General features: G+C 31.7%; 2 protein-coding genes across 7 annotated transcripts in view; one reads left to right on the forward strand and one right to left on the reverse strand.

The window, feature by feature from the left end:
* Nucleotides 1-23,057, forward strand: part of fry (Protein furry) — a 293,867-nt gene that overhangs the window by 75,983 nt on the left and 194,827 nt on the right. For all 6 annotated transcript variants that reach the window (XM_065503200.1, XM_065503203.1, XM_065503202.1 and 3 more), the window contains exons 8-9: nt 19-220; nt 344-526. In XM_065503200.1, coding sequence (XP_065359272.1) covers nt 19-220; nt 344-526 — 385 coding nt within the window. The remainder of the gene's footprint in view (nt 1-18; nt 221-343; nt 527-23,057) is intronic.
* Nucleotides 6,980-8,445, reverse strand: LOC135954769 (procathepsin L-like). The gene is made up of 4 exons (XM_065504999.1): nt 8,426-8,445; nt 8,095-8,279; nt 7,821-8,029; nt 6,980-7,761 (listed from the first exon to the last, which is right to left on the reverse strand). The coding sequence occupies exons 2-4, from the start codon at nt 8,272-8,274 to the stop codon at nt 7,062-7,064; spliced, it is 1,089 nt and encodes a 362-aa protein (XP_065361071.1). The 5' UTR covers nt 8,275-8,279; nt 8,426-8,445; the 3' UTR covers nt 6,980-7,061.

Raw genomic sequence — 23,057 nt, forward strand, 5'->3', positions numbered from 1 at the left:
TCACTTTTCATTACGCAGACAATTCAAAATCCTCCACATCCACCCTGAATTTATCGCAAACAAGTGCAACACCCCAACAACAATTCGATCCATGGTCAGCATGCTTGTTTGGTTTTCTCGAAAGAGATCGTATTTTACAGAAATGTCCTTCAGCCGTTGCTCAAGCATGGCCAATTTGTTACGCCAGAGTAACAACCCTCTATAGTGTCATAGATCCAACGTGAGTATTTTCTTTTTAATTTCCTTGTGCTTCAAGTACAAGTTTTCTTTGTATTTGTATTTGTGTTTGTGTTTCCCTTTTCATTTTAATTAATTAAATCTAAATTGACTTTCCAACCCACAGACCCGTAAGTGACAACCGAGCATCATTGCTGCGTTCATCGGCACCTACCAAGAAAGTGCCAACAGAGAGTCAAAAGGATTTTTATTTGCGTTTGTGGCGCAATCAAGTCGTCATGGCAATGCGCTTGGTACCCCAAATACCCAGTGTTGCTATACGTTGTGCTTCGCCAGATTTAAGTTTGAGGTAAGTTATTATTTTATTTTCACATTACATTACATTTCAGTTCATTTACAATTTCTTTTACATTCTTGTTGTTTGTGTTTTATTATACATATATTTATTGTTATTATTTTTATAACAAACATTCAACATAATCTCACTACAGTTGTTCAAGTATTTTATATGTTTATGGTTCTCTTACATGAATATATATTTTTTTTAAACTAATTTCATTCTATATTTTGTTACATTTTAAACATTTTGTTTTTTGGTTTGTTTATGGTTTTCTCTAATCGTATTTAAGTTTATATTCGTACTCCTTGTGTACCATTCAATTCAATTCATTTAATTCATTAAGTATTTAAACAAAAAACCGAAAGAAAAAACTTTCTTTATTATCATTGTACGTACTGGTATCATAATTTCGTAGATGAAAAACATTTTTTTATATAGTTTTAGTTTAAGTTCAAGGGGAAGTATTGATAAGTTTTTAATGCACTATAAGAAAAAACCTAAGCATACACAATAAAAGTAAAAATAACTGCAGTGATTATAAAATATAATTTTATAAACCAATTTTGACAAAATAACAAACAAAAATCAAGGAACAAATATGTATTCCCATGACTCGAAATCAGATGACAGAAAAGTAGTTGGGTTCTACAATTCCAAGCCGAAATTTCTGAAATTTTTACGGACATCCAAGCTGCTGATTTTTTGCAGCCGTAATCTTTAACACAACAGGTCCTGTGAGAGAACAAAAATATACACAGTGCAAATTGAAACCCTCTCAAATACTGACAGCTAATATCAGATCACTTACAGACTATTATTAGTGAGTCTTAATTCACTGCGTCTCATGATCTTTTGTAGTCCTAAACTTCAACACAACAGGCCTAGGTTTTGTATGAATCCAATTATCATGTTTAATGTGATACCAAAAACATCCAAAGGGGCCATTGAAGCCCTCTCGAGGCACTTTGCTTTACACAACCCCAACATTGCACAGTGACAAAGCAATTTCTTGCCTTACCAAACTTGTGCAGCCTATACTTCACCACAAACATGCCCAGGTTCTTTAAATTAAATTAAAACCATCCACTGGTCAATTGAGTCATCCCGAGCCATATCGCTCTACATGTCCCCAACATTGGACAGACAAAACAGAGGTCTAATCTTGCATCTGCGCTGTTTTATCTCAACCTTTCCCAATGAAAATTCTTGGTATCTAATATCACAATGGCTTGTAGATTGGCCCATAATTATTCTCATATCGCCCAACTTTTGGTGAAAACCTTGGACTGTTATTTATCTTTGCCTTTTTGGGAACCTCACACAGTGGTATGAGAAAAAAAAGAGGGAAATAAATCTGTAACTTCTAAACCCTTAGTCCGATTTGAATGAAATTTGACATGCCTAAAGAAGAAGTGCTGTCGAGTTTAAGTGTTGAATTTTGACCGCATGGGCTCACAAGGGGTGCGGACAGAAGTTGAGCCATCTAATCCTTGCTAGAGATTTTTAAGATCACTATGCTCATTTCGAACTTGATACACCGACTAGAGAGAGGCACAATAATTTTGCCTCTTCAAAATTTGTTCCTTGTCCCATATAGAGCTTCAGAAAGCAAAGTGGGGGAAAGTAAAAATAAAATTAAGGAAATAAATATGTATGTAACATCTAAACGAATAGTCCCTATTATCTGTGCGAAAGTAATAAACCATTTCGAGAATAAATATTCCTGGGAAGTATTTGCCGATTAGAAACCATAGCAGCACCGTATAATTTCGTTTGACCGTTTTGTGAGACGTTCAATAGCATCGATTTCATCATAGTTAATTTCAGTTAATTCCAGTACCGCATCTTTATCCGTTAGAATAGATTTCCTAGTATATTCGGTACATTATTCATTACTTTAATAAATCAGTTGGGATCATGAGATCTTGCTACGGCTTAAGATAAATCCATAGGAACCTGTGTTAGATTTTTATAAAAAAAATAGTTTCATATTGATATGTTTCCTTTTAAAGAAAATGTAATTAATTAAAGGGGGACTAACAGGGCATCGGACAACAGATCCCTTTGATGGAGATTGCCATAAATTGAACTGGACGTTGTTGTTACAGTTAAGAGACACACTAACGTAGTGCTATCTATTCCACGGATAAGATAACATTCAGAATTACGGTATATTGTCGTGCGTACTCTCCTGATCCGCCGTGTTCTGCTTATGATATAGACATATCATATGACATATTATCGTATTCGGTATCTAGATTTCTAAAATCCCCCATGTTGCACGGCATCACTCGTCATAGTGGATCATTGGATTATATTTTTAGCTCAAGTATGCATTCAGTTCCCTGCAGCAACAGCTTTTTACCTTCAAAGAGTAAAATTCCGAATAGTCCTAAAATATAAAGAGGGAGTTAATTTCTCAAACATGTTTGAATCTGGATATTATTTGGGATCATAGAGAACCAAAAGCCAGAACCCTTCCTTCATGGAGTTCAAAAAGAAACTCGAAAAAATGGGCATATAATGATCCGTTAGCGAGACAATTAAGAGTCTATTGGGGATTAATTGTAGCAATTCATATTAATTTTTAACAACTAACAACAATTCAAAAGCAAAACATGAAAAATACCCTACAGTCCCAAGTCATGCGGGATCGTGTAACTTTCCCTACCCCTTTTGTACAGCATTTAGTTGAAAAATAGGCAAATATATAAACTGGAACAAATTATTGGAGCCGCCTACTGGCTGGTGTTGTTATTTAAAGTAAATTCTGATTTTTACCTATTTCGAAAATGGGACGAATATTTCGTCCTAAGTGAATAAATAATTCTCGGGTAGGGAACCCTATGAGTTCTCTCCATTCAATCTAGTTTAATTTAGTAAACTTTGTTACTATTTATTTCAACTAGATTCAAATACAATAAATATTTATTTAAGGTTCAACAATCTGTATTGTTTTTCTACTTATTGCTTTGTATGCTTTGGTTTTTTCGTGCGGTGTATTTAGTTGTTATTTTATGTATATTTTTAAAGTTACTTAGACGTAAGGGCGAATATATTTAATTTAAAAGATTAAACTTTGTTGGAAAAAAAATTACCAAAAAAAAAATAACTAAACCAAACGGAACCAAATTTTGTTGCTTGAGAAAAGTTTGTATTTACTAAACTATAAGGATTAAAAATGCAATTGTAAAAATTTCCTTTTTATTTTATCTGGTTCATATAACCGTTTATGTTTTTTTTAAATGGAGTACCGAAGTGTTTTATGAAACTCCAGGTTACACATTAATTAGATAAACATTTTCGAATTAGTATGAACTCTTCATGGTAATTGTAAAATGTTCTCTTTCCACTCTCTCACTATCTAGAAGCAAAACTGCAAACATCACTTAAAATATGTTTGTGTCAGTTGACTGCCAAGCCATACATTTTGGCTATATTATTGAGCGAACATAATTGTCAGGTGTAAAATAATAAATAACATTTGGTCAATTCACAAGCGTCCTATCATGTCATATTGTCAAAATGTCCTAATATTTCACAATGGTTTGAAAGTATTGGTATTGCCTTTCAACCAAAAAAAAAGTTCTAAAATAATACTACTCTGTATGCTATGTTTATTTTGTTATCGTAACCAACCAGCAGAGACCTGCGACGAATGCCTAAGAATCGGTTAAGCCGAGACGCCGAGTCGAAAAATATTATGACAATATGACATGATAGGAGACCGTGTGAATTGACCAATTGTGTTATTTACTGTAAACTGTATTAGTAAGCGGACCTATTCCTTTGATCTGCTGCAATTATAAATTGTCTTTTGTCTTTTTGATAAAGAAATTAAAAGTTTATAATCCTACTTGAAAACAATTTAGCAAATTATATAAGAAAATCTTGTTCTAACTAGTAGAAATCAAGCTTTCAAAAATATTATTAAAGTACATACACATCAATTTGGTATTAAATAAATCTCGCTTTCAATAATTGCAATAAAACAAATATGTAATATACATTTTTTAGTGGCAAAATTATATTTGTTTATTCTTAGAAATACAATAAAAATTGAACGGTGAATATTGAAAATAGAAAGTAACTGATATTATTGTATTTTTATTTAATTGATGTTAGATTCAATTATAAGCATCAAAAACTAATTAAATAGGAAGGTCATATCACATAATACCCTACAACTGTCATGTATAACTTCAAAATTTCAATTGGATTGTCAATATGTACCATTTTTACACATGGTAAAATCGTTCACCCAGCAGTTCTTGCTAAGTTTCCCGCACTAGTGATTTTACCTATCATTGGGTTCACAATTAGTTACAGAATTAGATACGTGACTAGTTATTTTAGAATGTGAGTGTCCCAATCGGAAGTTAAATTACTCTACATAAATTACAAATATCCACTCTCTAAAGGTAAAATAGCCACTTTCTAAAGTGCAGTACAAACAAATTTTTATGTGACTACCTAGAAGTATTAAAGTGCCGATTGACTTCACTCTCGATTACCTCTGTCTGCATTTGTCAAATGTCCCAAAAATTTTTAAATTGGAGTCAGTTAGTAGAGTAGATCAGGAACGATACTTGTTACGGAAGCCAAATAATAGTTTGGGCGGACATGTTCGTCATGACGTAGAAAAATAGGCACCGAATCTCAGATCCGATAGGGCCGGACCATGTCTTCTTCGTTGTGACAACTTCAACAGTAATCGTTAAATGAAAGATTCAATATCCTGGAGTGTTATCCGAACTAGATTCCGCAGCTGAACACGCGGAATGTTCGTCATAGTAATCGATCTACGACAATCATATATTCAGTCTATTTCATCCTTGCCATTATATAAGTACTCTCTCTGGACCACCTTGTCTGTGCATAATCGTAGAGTCTATCAAGAATCATACACTTGCCTCATGGAAGTCGGGGTATCACTTCAATGGTGGGAGCGTAAAATTCTATAGAATGACAAGGATAAAATGTCCTGAATATATAATCGATCAATTTCGAAGTCCCTTTCTTTGCAAGATTATCTGCGATATGATAGGTTTAACCCCGTATATCCCTGCAAAACACAACATTGGACCGGAAGTCTAAAAGACACACCTGTCCGTGATCGTGCTACATAAAAGCCACCGTCCACACCTTCTCTCGTCCAGTGAAGACCTCACATGGTCATTCTGGTGCGTAGAACCTGCTATCATGGGAATGTATTTGAATTTGGGGGTCTCCTTTGACAACCTATTTACCTCCTCAGCTCATGGTACTGCAATCACATACAAATTCCGAAGTAGAAACAAGCTAAATGGCTCGGTCAATGGTCAATTACCGGTTTTGTTGATTGATTCCCAGTGGAGAAATAATTGAATGCCGCCTTAATGACTGCCTTAGGTTTCATGTAGACTACCACGGAACACCATCTACATGAGGAAACAAAATTTCTTCCAGTAAAGGATCACAACTTCATGTTGTCGAAACAGTTCCTCCTGGGATATCATCGTGGGAGTAATCACACATCTGAAGGCTGTCTGAGGTACGAATTTTTGAATTTCCCGGCTCTTAACTGCAAGGGCAACAATTCTCCTGTCAACAGGCATCTGTCAATTGACTCCTGCCAAAATTTCAACAAAATGCATCATTTAGTTTATGTTTGACAGCCATGAGGATAAATTGAAAAAAGTGAATTTCGACTGCTCATTAGGTATTATTTTTTGCAAAGCTTGATAAATACTATGGAAATTCTGCACCAAAAATTTCAATGGTAAAGAAATGGTTTACTGAATTTTGTTGTGGCCGTACATGCACAGAAGATTCCGAACGTTCTGGATGCCCAGTTGAGGGATGCCCCGATCGGAGATTAAAAGTGCGAGAGATTGTGGAAGCCATGGCATCTCACATGGCTCGTGGTTTCAATTTTGAATGATCACTTGTGTATGTGAAAGCTTTCCGCAAGATGGCTGCCGCGGTTGCTCACAGGAGTATTTCTGGCTCAGTGCTCATGTGATCAAACATACCTACTTGTCCCGCATATACCGAGCCGACCCAAATGTATGCCCAGGTTTTGTTCTGGGTCCCCATGATACCCTCACAATCCTAGTCCTACTCAATAAACAAGCTATAGACCACCTTATGTCATGCACCCGAATCATTAAGCCTAAATGGAGTTATGTGAAACTCCCTTTGACATAAGATCAGCAGGCAGCCATTTCATCATTACGAAAAGAGCCTTTGATCAACCATAAGTATAGAAATTCGTATAATTTGCTCACTCCACCAAACGAGTGCATCATATATCACACGTTCCCCTAGAAAACTGCATTAGACAACAGTGGAATTGACTTAACCACAATTTCGAAGAGCCTTCTGGAGTTCTTGGAAGTAATTCCCCAGGTTTCTACATTAATTTGATCGTTAAAGAACAAGGAACGAGTAAGTTTCTCAATTTTAATAAAGATTACACAATTGTCATAAGAAAATCGTTCAAATTTATTATTTACATGTACAAAGCTAAAAGTGAATTCTTAAGACTTTACATGCCTTACATTTAAACAATAGGATAACTGCATTCACTAGCAATAGAACAGTAGTTTTTGCCTCTTGGCAAACGGAAGTAGCCATCCTCACCCCAAACCTTGTTCCAAGAGTTCTTGACGATCCAGTAGTCCTGACCATTTTCACTGCCATAGCCCACCACCAAAATAGAGTGATTAGGTTCGCCCTTGTTGCACTCCTCATCGTTGAAAATACCGCGTTTGTATAATAATAAAGACTGAGGACCATTAACAGAACAGGCGAGTGGGCCCAAAGTAGCAATAACTTTCTTCATGGTCTCTTCATCCTTGGGTTCGATGGCGGCAAAACCGGTAATCTCAGCTCCCTTGATGTTGTCCTTATACGAGCATGTTTGTTTATTATCCACATAAGGATACTTTTCACCGTTAGCAATGCCCTTTTGGGTGGTGACGAACTCGAAACCATATTCTTGGAAACCACCATCACAACCATCCAAACCGTATTCTTTTTTACCACAATCCACCAGATTCTGTTCGGAGAGATTGATGAGTTTACCAGTCTTGCGGAAGACATGACCTTCAATGGCGCCAGTAACAGCAAAAGACCAACAAGAACCGCATTCACCTTGGAATTTGACTGGTGTAACACCACCCTTTTCACGCCAATCGAAAGCGTCTGGTACGGCTGCACTTTGAACAGCGGCCCTTTGACGATGTTTCTTAGCAAAATTTCTAATAAAAGATAAAACTTTGAAATAAATATTTAAAAGTTGTGTTGTTGACAAACTTACTCGCCCGCACTGGATTTGCGACTACCAAGGAAATTTTTAAGGAATTCGGCATTGGTGACATCAGCAAAAGCATTGGCTGCTAATTCGAAAGTTGATTTGCCGGCAGCAAAAGCAAGATTGTTGGCATCGACCAATTTTTTGTTGGCATTGAAAACACCTTCACGCAATGTCTGCTCAGCAGCGGAGGCATAAGTTTTGCCGGCTTGTTGCTGGAAAGAATTAATAGAGAAAAAATTAACTTAATTTTATGAAATTGAATTGAATTGTAACTTACAGCAAAATCAGCAAAATTCTTGGCATTATCTACGAAGGGCACATTTTTTACTTGAGCTGCAATAGCATTGATGCCACTCTGAAAAGTGTTGGCAATATTACCGCCAAAGCCACCGAAACCACCAAATTGGGCCAAAGCCAAGCCACAAAACAGCGGCAAAATGCAAACAATCAGTTTCATCTTAACTAAAGCGTAATAAAGAAACAAAATATATAAATTATTATTTGTTATTGATTTGTTTTTTATGTGAATTTCAAGCTATAAATTATTATCTGGTTTTAATAACGCAACTAATTATGAAGCCACTACTCAAGTAAGCCAGCCAACCAACCTTTCAAACGTTATCTGAAATAATGTTTTACTTTGATAACTGACAGCATCTTTTATAGATTTTGCTAAATGTTAATTCGTGTTTACTAATTAACTACCGATTTGGCCGGCCATCTATTGACATTTGGCATTGTAGAACTATTAAATACCCTACGTGTAATGTTAAACACCTTGCGGTCGATGGAAATCTATATTTAAGACAGAGCTAGCAAAGAGTTTGTTTAATATAGGTTGATTTGGTTGATTTAAAAGAATAAATTGCTACTTTTATACAGAATATTTTGAACTGCAGGATCGTTCCATTTAAGGAATTGTAAATATCATATCTTTGATCATCAATCATTTCATAATCCAACAACCAGTTTCTAATTAGTTCTATAACAATTAATTCTTTTAAATCTCATAATAAATCTCAAAACTCATCAATCGTATTAAAAGTTCTTAAAATACAATACGATCAACATACATAAATCTACATATATATTTATATATGTATAAACTAGTAACGTTACTGAGTGACTGATTGATTCAATATCGCCCAGCCCAAACACTAAAAGGTAGAGATATGAAATTTGTACTACAGATTCCCCTCTCCCTATGTAGATCCATTACGAAGATATTTTTGGAAATTCAAAGGTTTAGTTTGTAAAAAAAGGGTAAATTCGGTAACCATAAATTTATTCTGTTTGGTACTTTTTTGAAAATCGAACGTTTTAGGGTAGAAATCGGGTTAAAACTGTATTCTGGTACTAAATAAACTAAACATAAATACATTTTAAATCGTATTCCTTACATATCAAAAAGTACTAAATAAAAATTTGGTACTTTTTGGAAATTCGAACCCCTAAAAGTTAAAAATTTTAATTTTTTGGTACTTTTTTCATTAAATAGGTTTTTGTATAAATTGTCATTGACATATTAATATTTTATTATTCCACTCGATACTGAGTTTTATTTTTTAATAAAACTTTTATCAAATAGGGGAAAAACGGGAAAATACATTTGATTCGAAATTATTAAGCCAATTTTGTTTAAATTTTTTAAAATTTGTTTTTCCAGTCATACAATAATTAACTAACAGTGTGTAATTTGACACTCCAGTGCGAATGTGTAAATTTTGGGCAAATCCGGGAAAACAGTTTGGTACTTTTTAAAATATATTTTTTCAAATATATATTTGGTACTTTTTGCAAATTCGACCCCTTAAAATTTGTTTAATATAATATGTTTTGCTAAAACGAAACTGTTTGAATAAAATGTCTAGTGGGGAAAAAGTACCAAATAGTGAAATACGGGAAAATACATTTGATTCATAATTACACTCTGCTACAAAATGACACTTTTTGACAGAACTTGAAAAGCGACCTAATGGGGGTTGTAAGCCAAGGTGAGGACGTACTAAAACCGTTTTCAAAGATTTTGAAACACCCTCAAAATTTTGTGATATTTTGAAAAAACTGTTTTAGGGTAGGCCGTAGTACTTTAGTACCTCTAACTCACACATTTTTGGACCGATTTCAAAATTTTAAACAATTATGGATAGACAAAGAATTAATCTTTCATAAAATGTATGCACAAAATGTATATCAAAAACAATTGCGTAAGTTTTTATAAAAAGTTTCGCTTTATTTTTTATTTTTTTGGTAATTTTTCATATTCAACAATAGTTAATTTAATTTTTTTCTACGAAAACCTATTCTTTTTTGCACAGTGTTTTAAAGACAATTTTATATGGGAAAAAAATGAGATATTACTTGTTAAAATCGGTTTATATTTGCAAAAGTTATTAACAGGGAAACCAGAAATATGCTCTAAAAAAAGGGTTTTAAGCGCTTTAAATATGCAGTAAAAACTCTAAAATATGCTCTTAAAATTTAAAAAATATGCTCTTAAAAATACAAACTTTTATATAATTTTTAACCAAAAAATATACTTTTATTTAAAAAAAATCAATAGCGGTATTCACAATGTAGAGTACTTGGCCTGGCAATGTAGTAAAAGAGCACAATAAAGTAACATAAATCGATGTCTATTGGATCTGAAAACATTTTTATACATAGAAAATGTTCTTTCGACATCCACTGATGTAATAGGAGCAAATTTAAAAGACAATATTTCTTTAACACTTAGAACGGTTAAGTTTGAATTAGAACTAAAATTTGATATTTAGATGGCGCTATTATTAAAATAGTGCTTGTTTTATATTAAAACAAGTAAGAGAGCTATATTCGGCTGTGCCAATCTTATATACTCTTCACCAAATTATTCTTCAAAATAAAAAATTTAAATATTTTTAGCTGAACAAAATTTTTTTTTCAGTTTTTTCATTTTTTGGAAAAAAAAAATGTTCGAATTGTTTTTTTTTTAAATTTAAAAAAAAAATATTTTGTTTTTTAAATTTTTTTTTTTTTTTGATGAAAAGCCATCTATTTTTCAATTTTGAATTTTAAACAAAGCAAGTAAAAACCTGTAACACAATACCGAAAAATAAGTAAGACAAAATTTGTTTGATAAAGTCAAAATATCCTATTAAACAGTAAAATATGCTCTAAAAACGCAAAAATATGACATAAATATGCTCTTAAAACAAATATATGCAAAAATATGCATTTAAGGGTAAAATATGCAAAAATATGCACTAACAAATCGATGCCAAAATTCTTAAATAGTTCTGAAACGTTTAAATATCTTATCCATGTGCTCATTAGACTCACCAGAAAAAACATGCATTTGCATATTTTGGTTTCCCTGGTTATTAAACTTTTTTGAAAAAAGTTCGAAAAAATTTACCTTGTAAAAATTCAAAATTTTACAAATATTTTTTTTCTACAGTTTTTTGTTTATTTTTATTTATATGCGCTGGGGGAGAAAATACTAAAAATGGTGTTAATTAAAAGTTGAATAACTATTAGAATTTTCATCCGATTTGAATAATTGAAACCATGTTTTGTTAAGAACTCAATTTTCTATATATGTTGGTATGTTGGTAGAAAAACAATACTAATAACTTAAAAATGTATCAAAAAATGCACGTCATTTTAAAGCGTAATCAGTTTTCTTTCCAAACCCGTTAAAAAATTTAAAGTCGGACAAAAACTGACTAAGCTACAGGTCGATAAGTCGACGAACATCACTGAAAACGATTTTTTCAGAATAACTTCTGAATTTGAAGGTGTTTCTGAAATTTTTAGAGACAATTTGTAGTGTACTCAGCAAGACCTATAACCCACGCTAGGCCGTTTAGTTTAGTTTTTTTTTCCATCGTAGCACCGTGTTATTATGTTTTAAAAATTTATTCTTCCAGTTATACAAAAATTAACTAAATGATCACTCGAGTGCCAATGTGTAAATTTTGGTCAAATCCGAGACTTTTTAAAACATATTATTACTTGAGCTCAGATTGGAATACAAATTTAAATCGTTGAATCTGAGTCGCAAAAAATTGCGCTAAAATTTAGTATTTTGAAATTTCGAACTCGATGGGTGTTCAAAAGGGAAAAAGGAAAATTGGTACTTTTGCTTCAAATGGTACCAAATGGTAAGTTAGCTGATATACTTCTGAGTCAAGTAAGATTCAAGAAAAGGGGACTTAATGATATTAAAGTACCAAAAAGAGAGAACTTATAAGTTTTCGTTTTTCTAATGGTACCTTTTGATTTTTTTTTTATAACAATGGAGCTAGAAACATGAAATGAGTAAGTGAGTATTTGATTATAATCGGGGTTGTCTAGAATCCAATCATTGTCGGAATTGATTTTGAAAACGACAAAAAAGTTACATTTGTCTTAGGAAATCCAATGTAATTTTTTGTTTAATCAACAAAGAATTTATTTCTAGATCGAATATAAAACCGATAACTTTCGATTTTACGAGATCAATGTATTTTTTCTGTCGTTTTCAAAACCGATTCCGACAATGATTGGACAACCCAAGAATCATGAAATAATAATTCTGATTCTGAATGAATTTGAATCAACAAAAAGTACTTATAAGTACATTTTTTCGTACCAAAAGTACTTTTTCAATATTTTACAATGGACCAAGAAACATGAAATTAAGCTTAATTGATTAATGAAAATCCGAAAAGGTTTGGATCGTGTACAAGTAAGAATTCACGAAGGTGGTCCTAATGGTACTTTGTAATAATAGACCACGGATTTTGGAATTAGACACATATGAGCCAGAATGCATTAGAATTGATTTTTATTAACCAATAAACATGAAATTTAAGACATGTTATGTGTGAATGAGTGAGAATTAGTTTTTTTTTTTTTTCAAAATTCTCTTACAATTGTGGTAGCGAAGCTCACCGGGTTAGCTAGTAATCAATAAATTACAGATAGATGTATACAAACAATTATACTGTGGGAAACAAACACAACTACATACGTATGTAGATTTAGCAGACGACCTGTTATTAAAATTTCTAATAAATCAGACTACAGATGATGCACAGTGCATCAAACAAGTATTTGATTTTAAATCATAATAAAAACAAAACATTCATAAAATTTTGCTCGATTTTAAAACTTATTTAGAAACTAGTTTTGAGTATTAAATATCAAATCTAGTCTACTAAATAAAAACAAACAAACAAATAAGTACTAATTATTGTTTTTATTACCCAGATTTATGACGTATTTATGGCTGGCTAATTAGTACAGGTGTACAATAAGTTTATATACTTTTCCATTAACCAGAACTTGATTTTTATAACAGTTGTTCGGCTTTAATGATTATTTAAAAAAGTACCAAACAACAGACTTTCCATAGGCTTCAACTTGGTTTAGATTAATGACCCCTACGATTTCATTGAAATTCAGAATATATATTTTAATATTCCAAGTATAAAATGGTAAAATCGAAATCGACTTTTTGGTCAGAAAATTACTATAAATTACCAAAAGTTCGAAAAGTGGATTTTTTAAAAAAACGAAAAATGTTGAAGGTGCGAAAAGGTGCGACTTTTTGTTTCAACTATAGAACCCTACTAAACATATAGAACCCTACTATAGATTAGCCATATTTTATCCATATTTTTTCTTTACATTCAACTGTGCTATATAAATATTTATTAGCATATACGATTTTTGATAGATTCATCGTCAAAATCTTACACTTTTTATATTTCTAAATATTATTGTGTTATTCACATTTCCATAACTGTATTTTAATGGGAATCCCAGATGACTTTTTCTTTAAACAGCTGATATTTATTTGTCTGTATGTAGTTTAAATCAACCAGTTCTGATTAGTTTTAACCACAGTTCTTGCATAATTCGGCACAAATAAAAAAATAAACTGATAAACAACAACATTGGCCATTTAAAACCAGTTTAAGAGATTAACACAAATTATGGGGCGCTTAAATAATATTGTCGATATTTAAGATCAATTTTAATTGTGACTTAATTATATTTTAACTGAAGCTGCTGGTTGTACCCTACTTTAAGACAGGCAATATAGTTGTTTTCATTGTTTGTTAGTAACAGCAATAGTTGTTTTTAGTATCTTTTGAACGCTGTTTTTAGTTTTTAATAATTTATATATTATTTTGGAAGCTACATATCTGCCATTTATTCTGACTTAGTTATTGAATATCAAAGTGTAAACACCAGTTTTTTTTGCAACAAAAATTTCGAATTTTGTTTTACTTCTTTAATTTGCTGCTGAAGCACACCGATTGCTCAACAGCGCTTATGGTGAGTGTGTTCCAACGGTTTCAACGTGCGAGAGAAGTTGTGATTTTGACACTGAGGAGAAAAATTGACCGGGCCTGCCAAAAATGTTTGAAGACCAAGAATTTGAGGCATTACTCCGTGAAGATTGTTTTCAGACTTAACAAGAGCTTGCAAAATCATTGGGAGCTACTCAAGCAGCAATTTCAAAACATTTGCGAGCAGCAGGATTCATCCAAAAGCAAGTAAATTGGGTACCATACTAATTGCAGCTTAGAGACCTTGAACGATGATTTTATATGTCTCAAATGCGATGAAAACTGGATCCACTACGATAACCCGAAGCGTAAGAGGTCGTACTGGTAATATTCCATCATGACAACGTTCCGCCATATGTTCAAATATCTGTTAAAAACTATTTAGAATGAGGTGGTTGGTTAGTTTATCCTCACCGGTCTTATAGTCCAGACCTAGTCCAGTCCGACTAATATTTGTTGTGATCGATGCAGACCGCTCTCTCTGGGATACCTATCACTTCAGAGCAGAGTATCCGAAATTGCGTTGATTCGTTTTTGGCCTCAAAAGATGAGCAGTTCTTTTGGATCGGAGTCCATATGTTGCGAGAAAGATTACACACCTAGATCAGCCAATACTTTCAATAAATTTATATTGTACAAATGTTTCAAAATTAAAGCTAAACATTTTTACACCTAATAAAGCAGGGTTTCCGCATACACCGTAATCGGCGCCGATATCGAAAACTGAAACGTTGGTGTTCATCACCGACTCGTTTCTGAATTGTTTTAGTTTCAGTTGGGTGCGTTGCGGCATAAAACAGAAACGAATTTTTTTTTAATTTTGGATGTCACACATTTAATAGAATTTCATTATTTTTGACAAAATCTAATATTTTTTCCTCTTCCAATAAAGAAAATTTATTTTTTTATTCATTTTGAATTTCTTTAAATTTGAAATAAAAAACAATTCAAATAATTTCGTTCCTACAGCACCGAAAACAACATACTTGAAGTTGTTTTCGTTCCGGCCCCAAATGACAGGTTTTTCGTTACTGATCGGTGCCGTTTCGTTCCCAATATTCGTTCCCGATTTCTGAAACGAACTATTTTTCGGTGCAAATGTATGGAATTTCGTTTTCGGTGCCGATTACGGTGTATGCGTCAAAGAAAATTTGGTAGCGTTGTTCAAATGTCAATTGCCAGAGTACTGATCATAAATGTCAAAAACTGAGCGAAGAAAGACAGTTCGTTTTACAGTTAACCCTTTTGTAAATTATATCGGGCTTAGAAAAACACCATTCAGTTAAAGGCAGATACAATTTTTCTTAAACTAAATAGAAACGAAATTATATTCAATTATTAGAATAAAATTTCATAATTTTCTCATTATTAGTGATCGATTAATTTTTGAAATTTATTTATTACACGGTGCTACGATGGAAAAAAAACATGGAAAACGGCCTAGCGTGGGTTATAGGTCTTGCTGAGTACACTACAAATTGTCTCTAAAAATGTCAGAAACACCATCAAATTCAGAAGTTATTCTGAAAAAACAGTTTTCAGTGATGTTCGTCGACTTATCGACCTGTAGCTTAGTCAGTTTTTGTCCGACTTTAAATTTTTTAAAGGGTTTGGAAAAAAAACTGATTACGCTTTAAAATGACGTGCATTTTTTATACATTTTTAAGTTATTAGTATTGTTTTTCTTAAGAATATCTAAAAGAAAAACAAAGTTTATTAACATTTTTGATTTTAGTCGCTTTTCATTGCTTATTTTGATATGAAAGTTTATAAAAATTTATACCAACATATATAGAAAATTGAGTTCTTAACAAAACATGGTTTTAATTATTCAAATCGGATGAAAATTCTAAAAGTTATTCAACTTTTAATTAACACCATTTTTAGTATTTCACCCCCAGCGCATATAAATAAAAATAAACAAAAAACTGTAGAAAAAAAATATTTGTAAAATTTTGAATTTTTACAAGGTAAATTTTTTCGAACTTTTTTCAAAAAAGTTTAATAATTTTTGCAAATATAAACCGATTTTAACAAGTAATATCTCATTTTTTCCCATATAAAGTTGTCTTTAAAACACTGTGCAAAAAAGAATAGGTTTTCATAGAAAAAAAATTAAATTAACTATTGTTGAATAGGAAAAATTACCAAAAAAAATAAAGCGAAACTTTTTATAAAAACTTACGCAATTTTTTTTTATATACATTTTGTGCATATATTTTATGAAAGCTTAATTCTTTGTCTATCCATAATTATTTAAAATTTTGAAATCGGTCTAAAAATGTGTGAGTTAGAGGTACTAACTCTACTAGTACTACGACCTACCCTAAAACATTTTTTTTTTAAATATCTCAAAATTTTGAGGGTGTTTCAAAATCTTTGAAAACGGTTTTAGTATGTCCTCACCTAGGCCTACATCCCCCATTAGGTCGCTTTTCAAGTTCTGACAAAAAGTGTCAATTTGTAGCAGAGTGTTATTAATTTGAAAATAAATCAAACTCTATTTTAAATACTTCAACATTTCCTAGGTCTTTAGTAGTCACAAGATTTGCTCTGATCTAGGTGTTAATTCAGAGTCGATTTGAAAATAAATGTAGAAAGTCGTTTCTAATTAAATTTCCAGTGTAACCAACTCGGATTAACATTATTAACTATATGTATTTATATTCAAATTAATAGTCTTTGCATTTTGGGCTATATTTTAGCTATATTTTAACTGACAAATCGTTACACTGTGCCACAAATGTAGCGATGTACACAGATTAAGTGCCATCTGCTTCATAACCAACAAACCTGTTTAATATATATTTTTGTTAAATTAATTATTTGTTGTTTAATAGTCGCTGCCTCCCATTAATTTGGTTAAGCGTAAAGGCTTCTCTACTGAATATAAAATCAATTAATAAACTTTGTTTTTTATTTATTCATTTTCAAAACCAAATTTAAATCACACTTAAAATATGATGCGTTTTACGAAGGCTCGTGAACAGAATTGAGTAGAATTGAATTAAATTAGGTGATAATAAAAACACAAATTTCTTTCTGTACCATATGGGCAATTCCACGAAAATGACAACCACAACTGAAAAAACTAAAACTCTTAAAACTTTTTTTCACAATGATCTGAATAGAAGAAAACACTAAAATTCTTGGGCGTAGACAAGGAGTATTCGAATTTAAGTTATTAAAATTTAAAATTTAAATTTTGAAATGCCTATAATTCGGAAACAATTTCGATTATGTCCTACTGTACAATTTTACGGAAATCGTTTTCATGATTTACCTGTATCTTAGTATCGCTTATATTAACTCGTTTAAATGGCAAAACGTAATAGAATTTTCTCCGACCAACGAAATAGGAGGGATTTGGACGACTTGGGTTATATTGGGGGGGTCAGCCGTTTCATCTTGCAAAATTGGAAATCTGTTTTCGGTAGTTTTCCTATCAATGTTCCTCTCTTTATGTACTTTTGTGGTTGATGCAACATTTGAGAATTTTGGGCTGCGTCCTCGTTTGAGTACGGTAATGTATTTATCAATTCCTACTTGGGTTTGTACTTACTGTGAAGGTTTTTACTTTAGTAGGTGAATTATTTTGCATACTTTCAGGCACTTCGCAGATCAAATACAGCTGTGCGGATTTTATTGGTATTTGTATAGCAATTTCCCAGCAGTTCTAGGAGACAGTACCGAACTAGTGATTTTACCCATCATTTAGGGTGGGAGCTAGTTACTTCAATAGCCATGTGACTAGTCATTTTAACACGGGCATGTCCTAGGCAGGGGGTCTATTGTCTCTTTTTGATTACAATGGGACTGTATAATAGCTGGTCCAAAGTAGGCAACGCATTGGATTCACAAACTGGTTACATAGCGTCAGTTACCTTGCTAGCTTTGTAACTGGTTACTTGATCAGCTACTTGACTAGTTATTTTAACATGTGCATGTCCTAAGCAGGGGGTCAATTGTCCCTTTTGATTACAATGTGACTATCGGATAGCTGATCGAAGATAGTCAACGCTTCTGGTGGGTAAAATAAACTGCAGTACAAAAAAAAGTTTGAAGTGACTTCACCATAGGTTACTAAGAGACACTAAAGTGACTATTGACTTCATGCTATGTTACATGCGATATCAGTATACTTAAGCAAAAATAAAAATAAACTGTATGAGAATTACATTAACACAATTTGTAAAAAACCAGTTTGTACGAATTACTCACAAAGCGTTTAAAGTGACTACACTCTCGATTACTTAGAGACACTTAAGTGACAATTGTCTTCACGCTAGATTACTTGGGACGTATAAATTAACCAATTGTCTTCTCTCTGCACTACAAAATGCACACACGTGTCAAATGACCAAAATTATATAAATTGGAGTCAGCCAAGTGATAAGACATTTGTGGCAATTACTGTCTTTAAGGGATACATTGACTACTTGCTTAACTGCTGGGTTGTGTATCTTCTTCCGTGCCATTAACAAACAAACAAATATTAGAATAAACGTGTTTGTACGTAAAATATGATGTGACTATTTGAGGAGTGAGATCGAAAAAAAACTTAAAACTTTTTACCCAAGTATTATTGGATTTGATCAAGTTACTTTTGAAAAGTATATGCATTTGCTGTTAATCTGATTAAAATGAGTGAAAAAGTGCTTACTAAAATTATTAAATATTTTCAACAAAACCCAACTTGGTCCTAAAAAAGTTGGCCAAACAATCAAAGGTCTGTCGTCAAGCTGATTCCAATGTTATTGAACAGTATCGGAAGAACTTGGCCGTTGATAGAAACCCTGATTTTACTAAAGCCAATAAATAGAAAGCATTTTTAAAAGAGCTCCCAAAACATCGGTTAGGAAAGCAGTCCGATTAGCTCAGTACTCGTACTATTTGCTACGAAAGTTAAAGCCAATACAGGTTTAAAAACATAAAAGGCTCAAAAAGTTACTGACAGGAACTCTGCTAAAAATTTAGAGGCCAAAGACAGAGGACGGAAATTGAATTAAAATTTTATACAAAAAAATGAACCTGCTGCATAATGTATGACGAAACGTGTGTTCTGAAAAATTTTTCGCAGCTTCCGGTTAAATATTTTTATGTTGCTGATGCTTGAGGGAATATTGTAGAAAAGTTTAGGACCCAAATGCAGAAAATTTTCCCAAAAAGTACTTGGTATGGCAAGCAATATGCAGTTGCGGACAAACATGTATTCTATAAATACGGAGATTTACATCAAGGAATGTTTACAAAAGAGGATGCTTCCATACATAAGACTTCTTAATGTGTCCAATTATTGGCCTGATTTGGCATCCTGTCACTGTGGTAAGCAAGGTCTTGAGTGGTGCAAGAACAATAATGTGGTATTTGTACCAAGAGAGGTAAATCTTCCAAACTGCCTGGAGCTAAGGGAAGTGGAGAGATATTGGGCTAAAAGAGAATTGAAGAGCACAAAAAAGGTGGCACAAAGTGACAGAAAGCTCTATAAAACCTTAATGGAAGGGTTTCCGGGAAAGGTTCATAAATTCATCGCTATTGATTAGAACTATAAAAATAATAGTCAGAAATAAAGTATATTTTAAGAGAAATAAAGTCGTCTTTACTTAAGAGTGGACTTTAGGTCTACCATAGAAAAGATAAAATAGTTTTGACGTTAAAGTCGACTGTAAATATAAAACTAGCTGAAGCTGTTTTTAACTCATTTAACAACAGCATCAGTTGTTCTTCACCAAGTAAAAAAGTTCGACAAATAGTCAAAAATGTTTGTGTTACAAGATATTGGCAGGAATTTTCCAATTATTGAACAGTTGTCAATAAAATTAGTACCAAAATATCTTAAATATGATATTAATCTTATTTATTCCATTTTTCCACCACAAACTGCTTTTCGTCTGTAGATTCCGCGTTTACTTTTTTTTAATTTTCTATGTCAGCTGTTCAGCGGTGCCACTTGTCTGTATTTCGTTGTATATTTAATGAAAACATTTTCTATATTTGAGGTGGCACCCAGTTAAAGTCGGTTCAATTTAAAACATAATTTAATTTTCACCCAATAAGCATTTTTACTGGAATTCGAGTTGAAAGCAAGTGTAATTCAAGCCTTGAATTATAGTCAAGCAATTGAATTACAGTTGTATTACACTTTATTTCAATAGCATTCTCCAGTAAAAAGGAAACATAATTTTAAGCCATATGTTTTTTGTTTGAAAAATAAATAAATTTTCAAATATTTTTCATGTCTAAAGTATAATTACATTTGCATTCAATTCAAATTCCAACAAAATGTTCAAGTGCTTGAATTTTTGGGGCTTTGGTGCTTACTGGGTAGTTGCAAAATAATTAATAGCTGGTTTTTATATTAAAGTTGTTTTTAAAAAGAACCGGCTTTAGTGTTTGACTATGATTATGGGCCAATATTTTTTTAATAATAATAATTTCAATAAAAAAGATAAAAACTAGGTTTAGTGGTTTCTTTTTTATTAACATTTGTGTATGTTAAGATTTTTGCAATCTCACTCCTTATATGTGATAATTAGCACTTTATTTTGATTAATAATAAAAAAAGTAATAGAATACAATATATGTATGTATTTAACATCTCAATACAATTGCTCATTGCTAGAAATTCCCCATAATTTGCTGTAATTATAATGAAATATGACTTTTTAAAACCAAAAGTTGTCTCATTTACTATCTCAATGACAAGCAGTATCATTTAAAAGCGTATTTAAAGTTTACTGCATATAATAACGTTATTAAATATATATGTATTTATGTAAATAACATAATTATTTTCAAATATGATAAAATATTGTTATTTTTAAATCACAGCAAAATAGGGAATATAAAAAGAGATTTTTTATTTAAAGAGAAAAATACAAATCATTCTTTAAAGGAGAATACACGCAGAGAAAAAACATGGTTCGACATGGTTACGATAACTATACTATGTTCTTTGTAACAATATATTGCTGTTGTAAACATATAATTGTTGTTTTAATTTAATTTTAACCATATTTTGGTTACTGTAAACGTTTATATGGTTTATATGAATATGGTTTTCAGACAACTAAATAATGATAAATAGGTAAACATATCGAGCCCTTAGCGCCAAATTATCGTAAGCGACAAAACACAAATTTTACAGGAGAAGGTTTTTTTTTGATTATTTTGAAATTTATACATAGAATTAAAAATGTTATGATGCGATATAATACAATTTCGTTCAAGCTATTTTTCTATTTTTCAAAAATATTTATAACTTTTGACAATTAAAAATTCATGGAATACTTTATAGAAAAATATGACAAAAAATGTTTTTTTATTGAATTTTTGCATAGATAAAAATTTTTCGAATTGAAATTAAATTTTTATTTATAAATAGTTTTTAATGAAATTTCACAGTTATGTAGATTTTTCTATTTAAAATGGAAAAATAAAAACGAATTTTGAAATTTATTATCAGCAATCCCGCAATTCCCAAAAAAGTGTTGAAAAATTCCAAAAATTGTAATTTTTAGTTTTTTGGCTATAATATCCATACCAGGGTCGGGGTAATCGGGACCCTTTACAAAATAATTAGAAACATATTGAGCCACCTATAATCGGTTACTATATTTTGATATCGGATACGCGATTTGAGAATTTTTGCCCTAAAGTTTTATTTTACCCCTCGGTAACAACAATTTTGAAATTGGTTTTCCTTTAAAATATTTTATGAAAACTAAGCTTTCAGAAAGTAGAAATTTCTTATACATCCTCTTAGAAATTGTTTGCGATAACTTAAAAAGAAAAAAAGTTATTTTTTTCCCAAAAAATAGCGAAAAATTGGTTTTTAAAAACTTTTTAAATTCAAATGCATATAACTTTGGACTTAGTCATTATTTTTAAACAGTTCATTTTCCATTTGCAACACACATGTTTATTAGTCCAATAAAGGAAAACTGGAGATAATCGGGAAATATTTGGATACTATTTTATCAAGAAACTGGAGTAGCGTGGGTAAAAATGTTGAAAAATTAATTTTCAAATGCGAATATCTCCTAAGCTATAACAGATAATTGATAGCTTCGACAAGGTTTTTTGTAGTGCTCGATGAGAAGATTCTACATGTATAATATTTTTGAAATCGGAACTCAAACCAATAAATAATATCGTTTTAAAAATGTAACATACCCGAGGTGTCTTACTTTGAGGGCCTTTGGTCGCGCCCCTGGTGGGCCCATGAGGTCCACGTTCAAAACTTAAACTCGACAACACTTCTTCTTTCCGCATGTGAAATTTCATTCAAACCAATGTAACCATTTAGAAGTTACAGATTTATTTCCCTCTTTTTTTCTATACCACTGTGTGTCGCTTACGATAATATTCGTTTACTGTGAAATATAAACATTGACTTACGATAAAATCTTACCCCCTATATTTTTGATGTTATTAACAATTTTGATATTCTGAGAACGCTAAAACATCAGTCGGTCCATAAAATTTTAATTTCTGCAATAAAACAAACATTTTAAAAATGTCGCTTACGATAATTTGGCGTTAAGGGCTCGATATTATTATTATGTACAACTCATACATAGTAGTATTAATTTATGAAATTTTTTGCTTGAAAAGCAATAAAAACTGTGAAATATTAAGACATTATGACAATATGACATGATAAGACACCTTGTGAATTGACCAAATATGTTTAAGATACAAACAAGATATGTTTACTTTTAATAGTCTTTTTCCCAACCATTTGTGAGTGTTGGTGTTTGTCTAAGCTATGCTATTTTTACAAGTAAATTTTGAGTGTCTGTAATTCATATTCGCTCTATAGTTTTATTTGTATATTATCTTTAACTTTCCTAGAGCGAATAACAATAAATTTCAGTGAATTTTTCAATAATATTTTAATTGGGAATTTAGTATC

This window comes from Calliphora vicina, chromosome 3, assembly GCF_958450345.1.
Source record: "Calliphora vicina chromosome 3, idCalVici1.1, whole genome shotgun sequence".
Taxonomy (NCBI): domain Eukaryota; kingdom Metazoa; phylum Arthropoda; class Insecta; order Diptera; family Calliphoridae; genus Calliphora; species Calliphora vicina.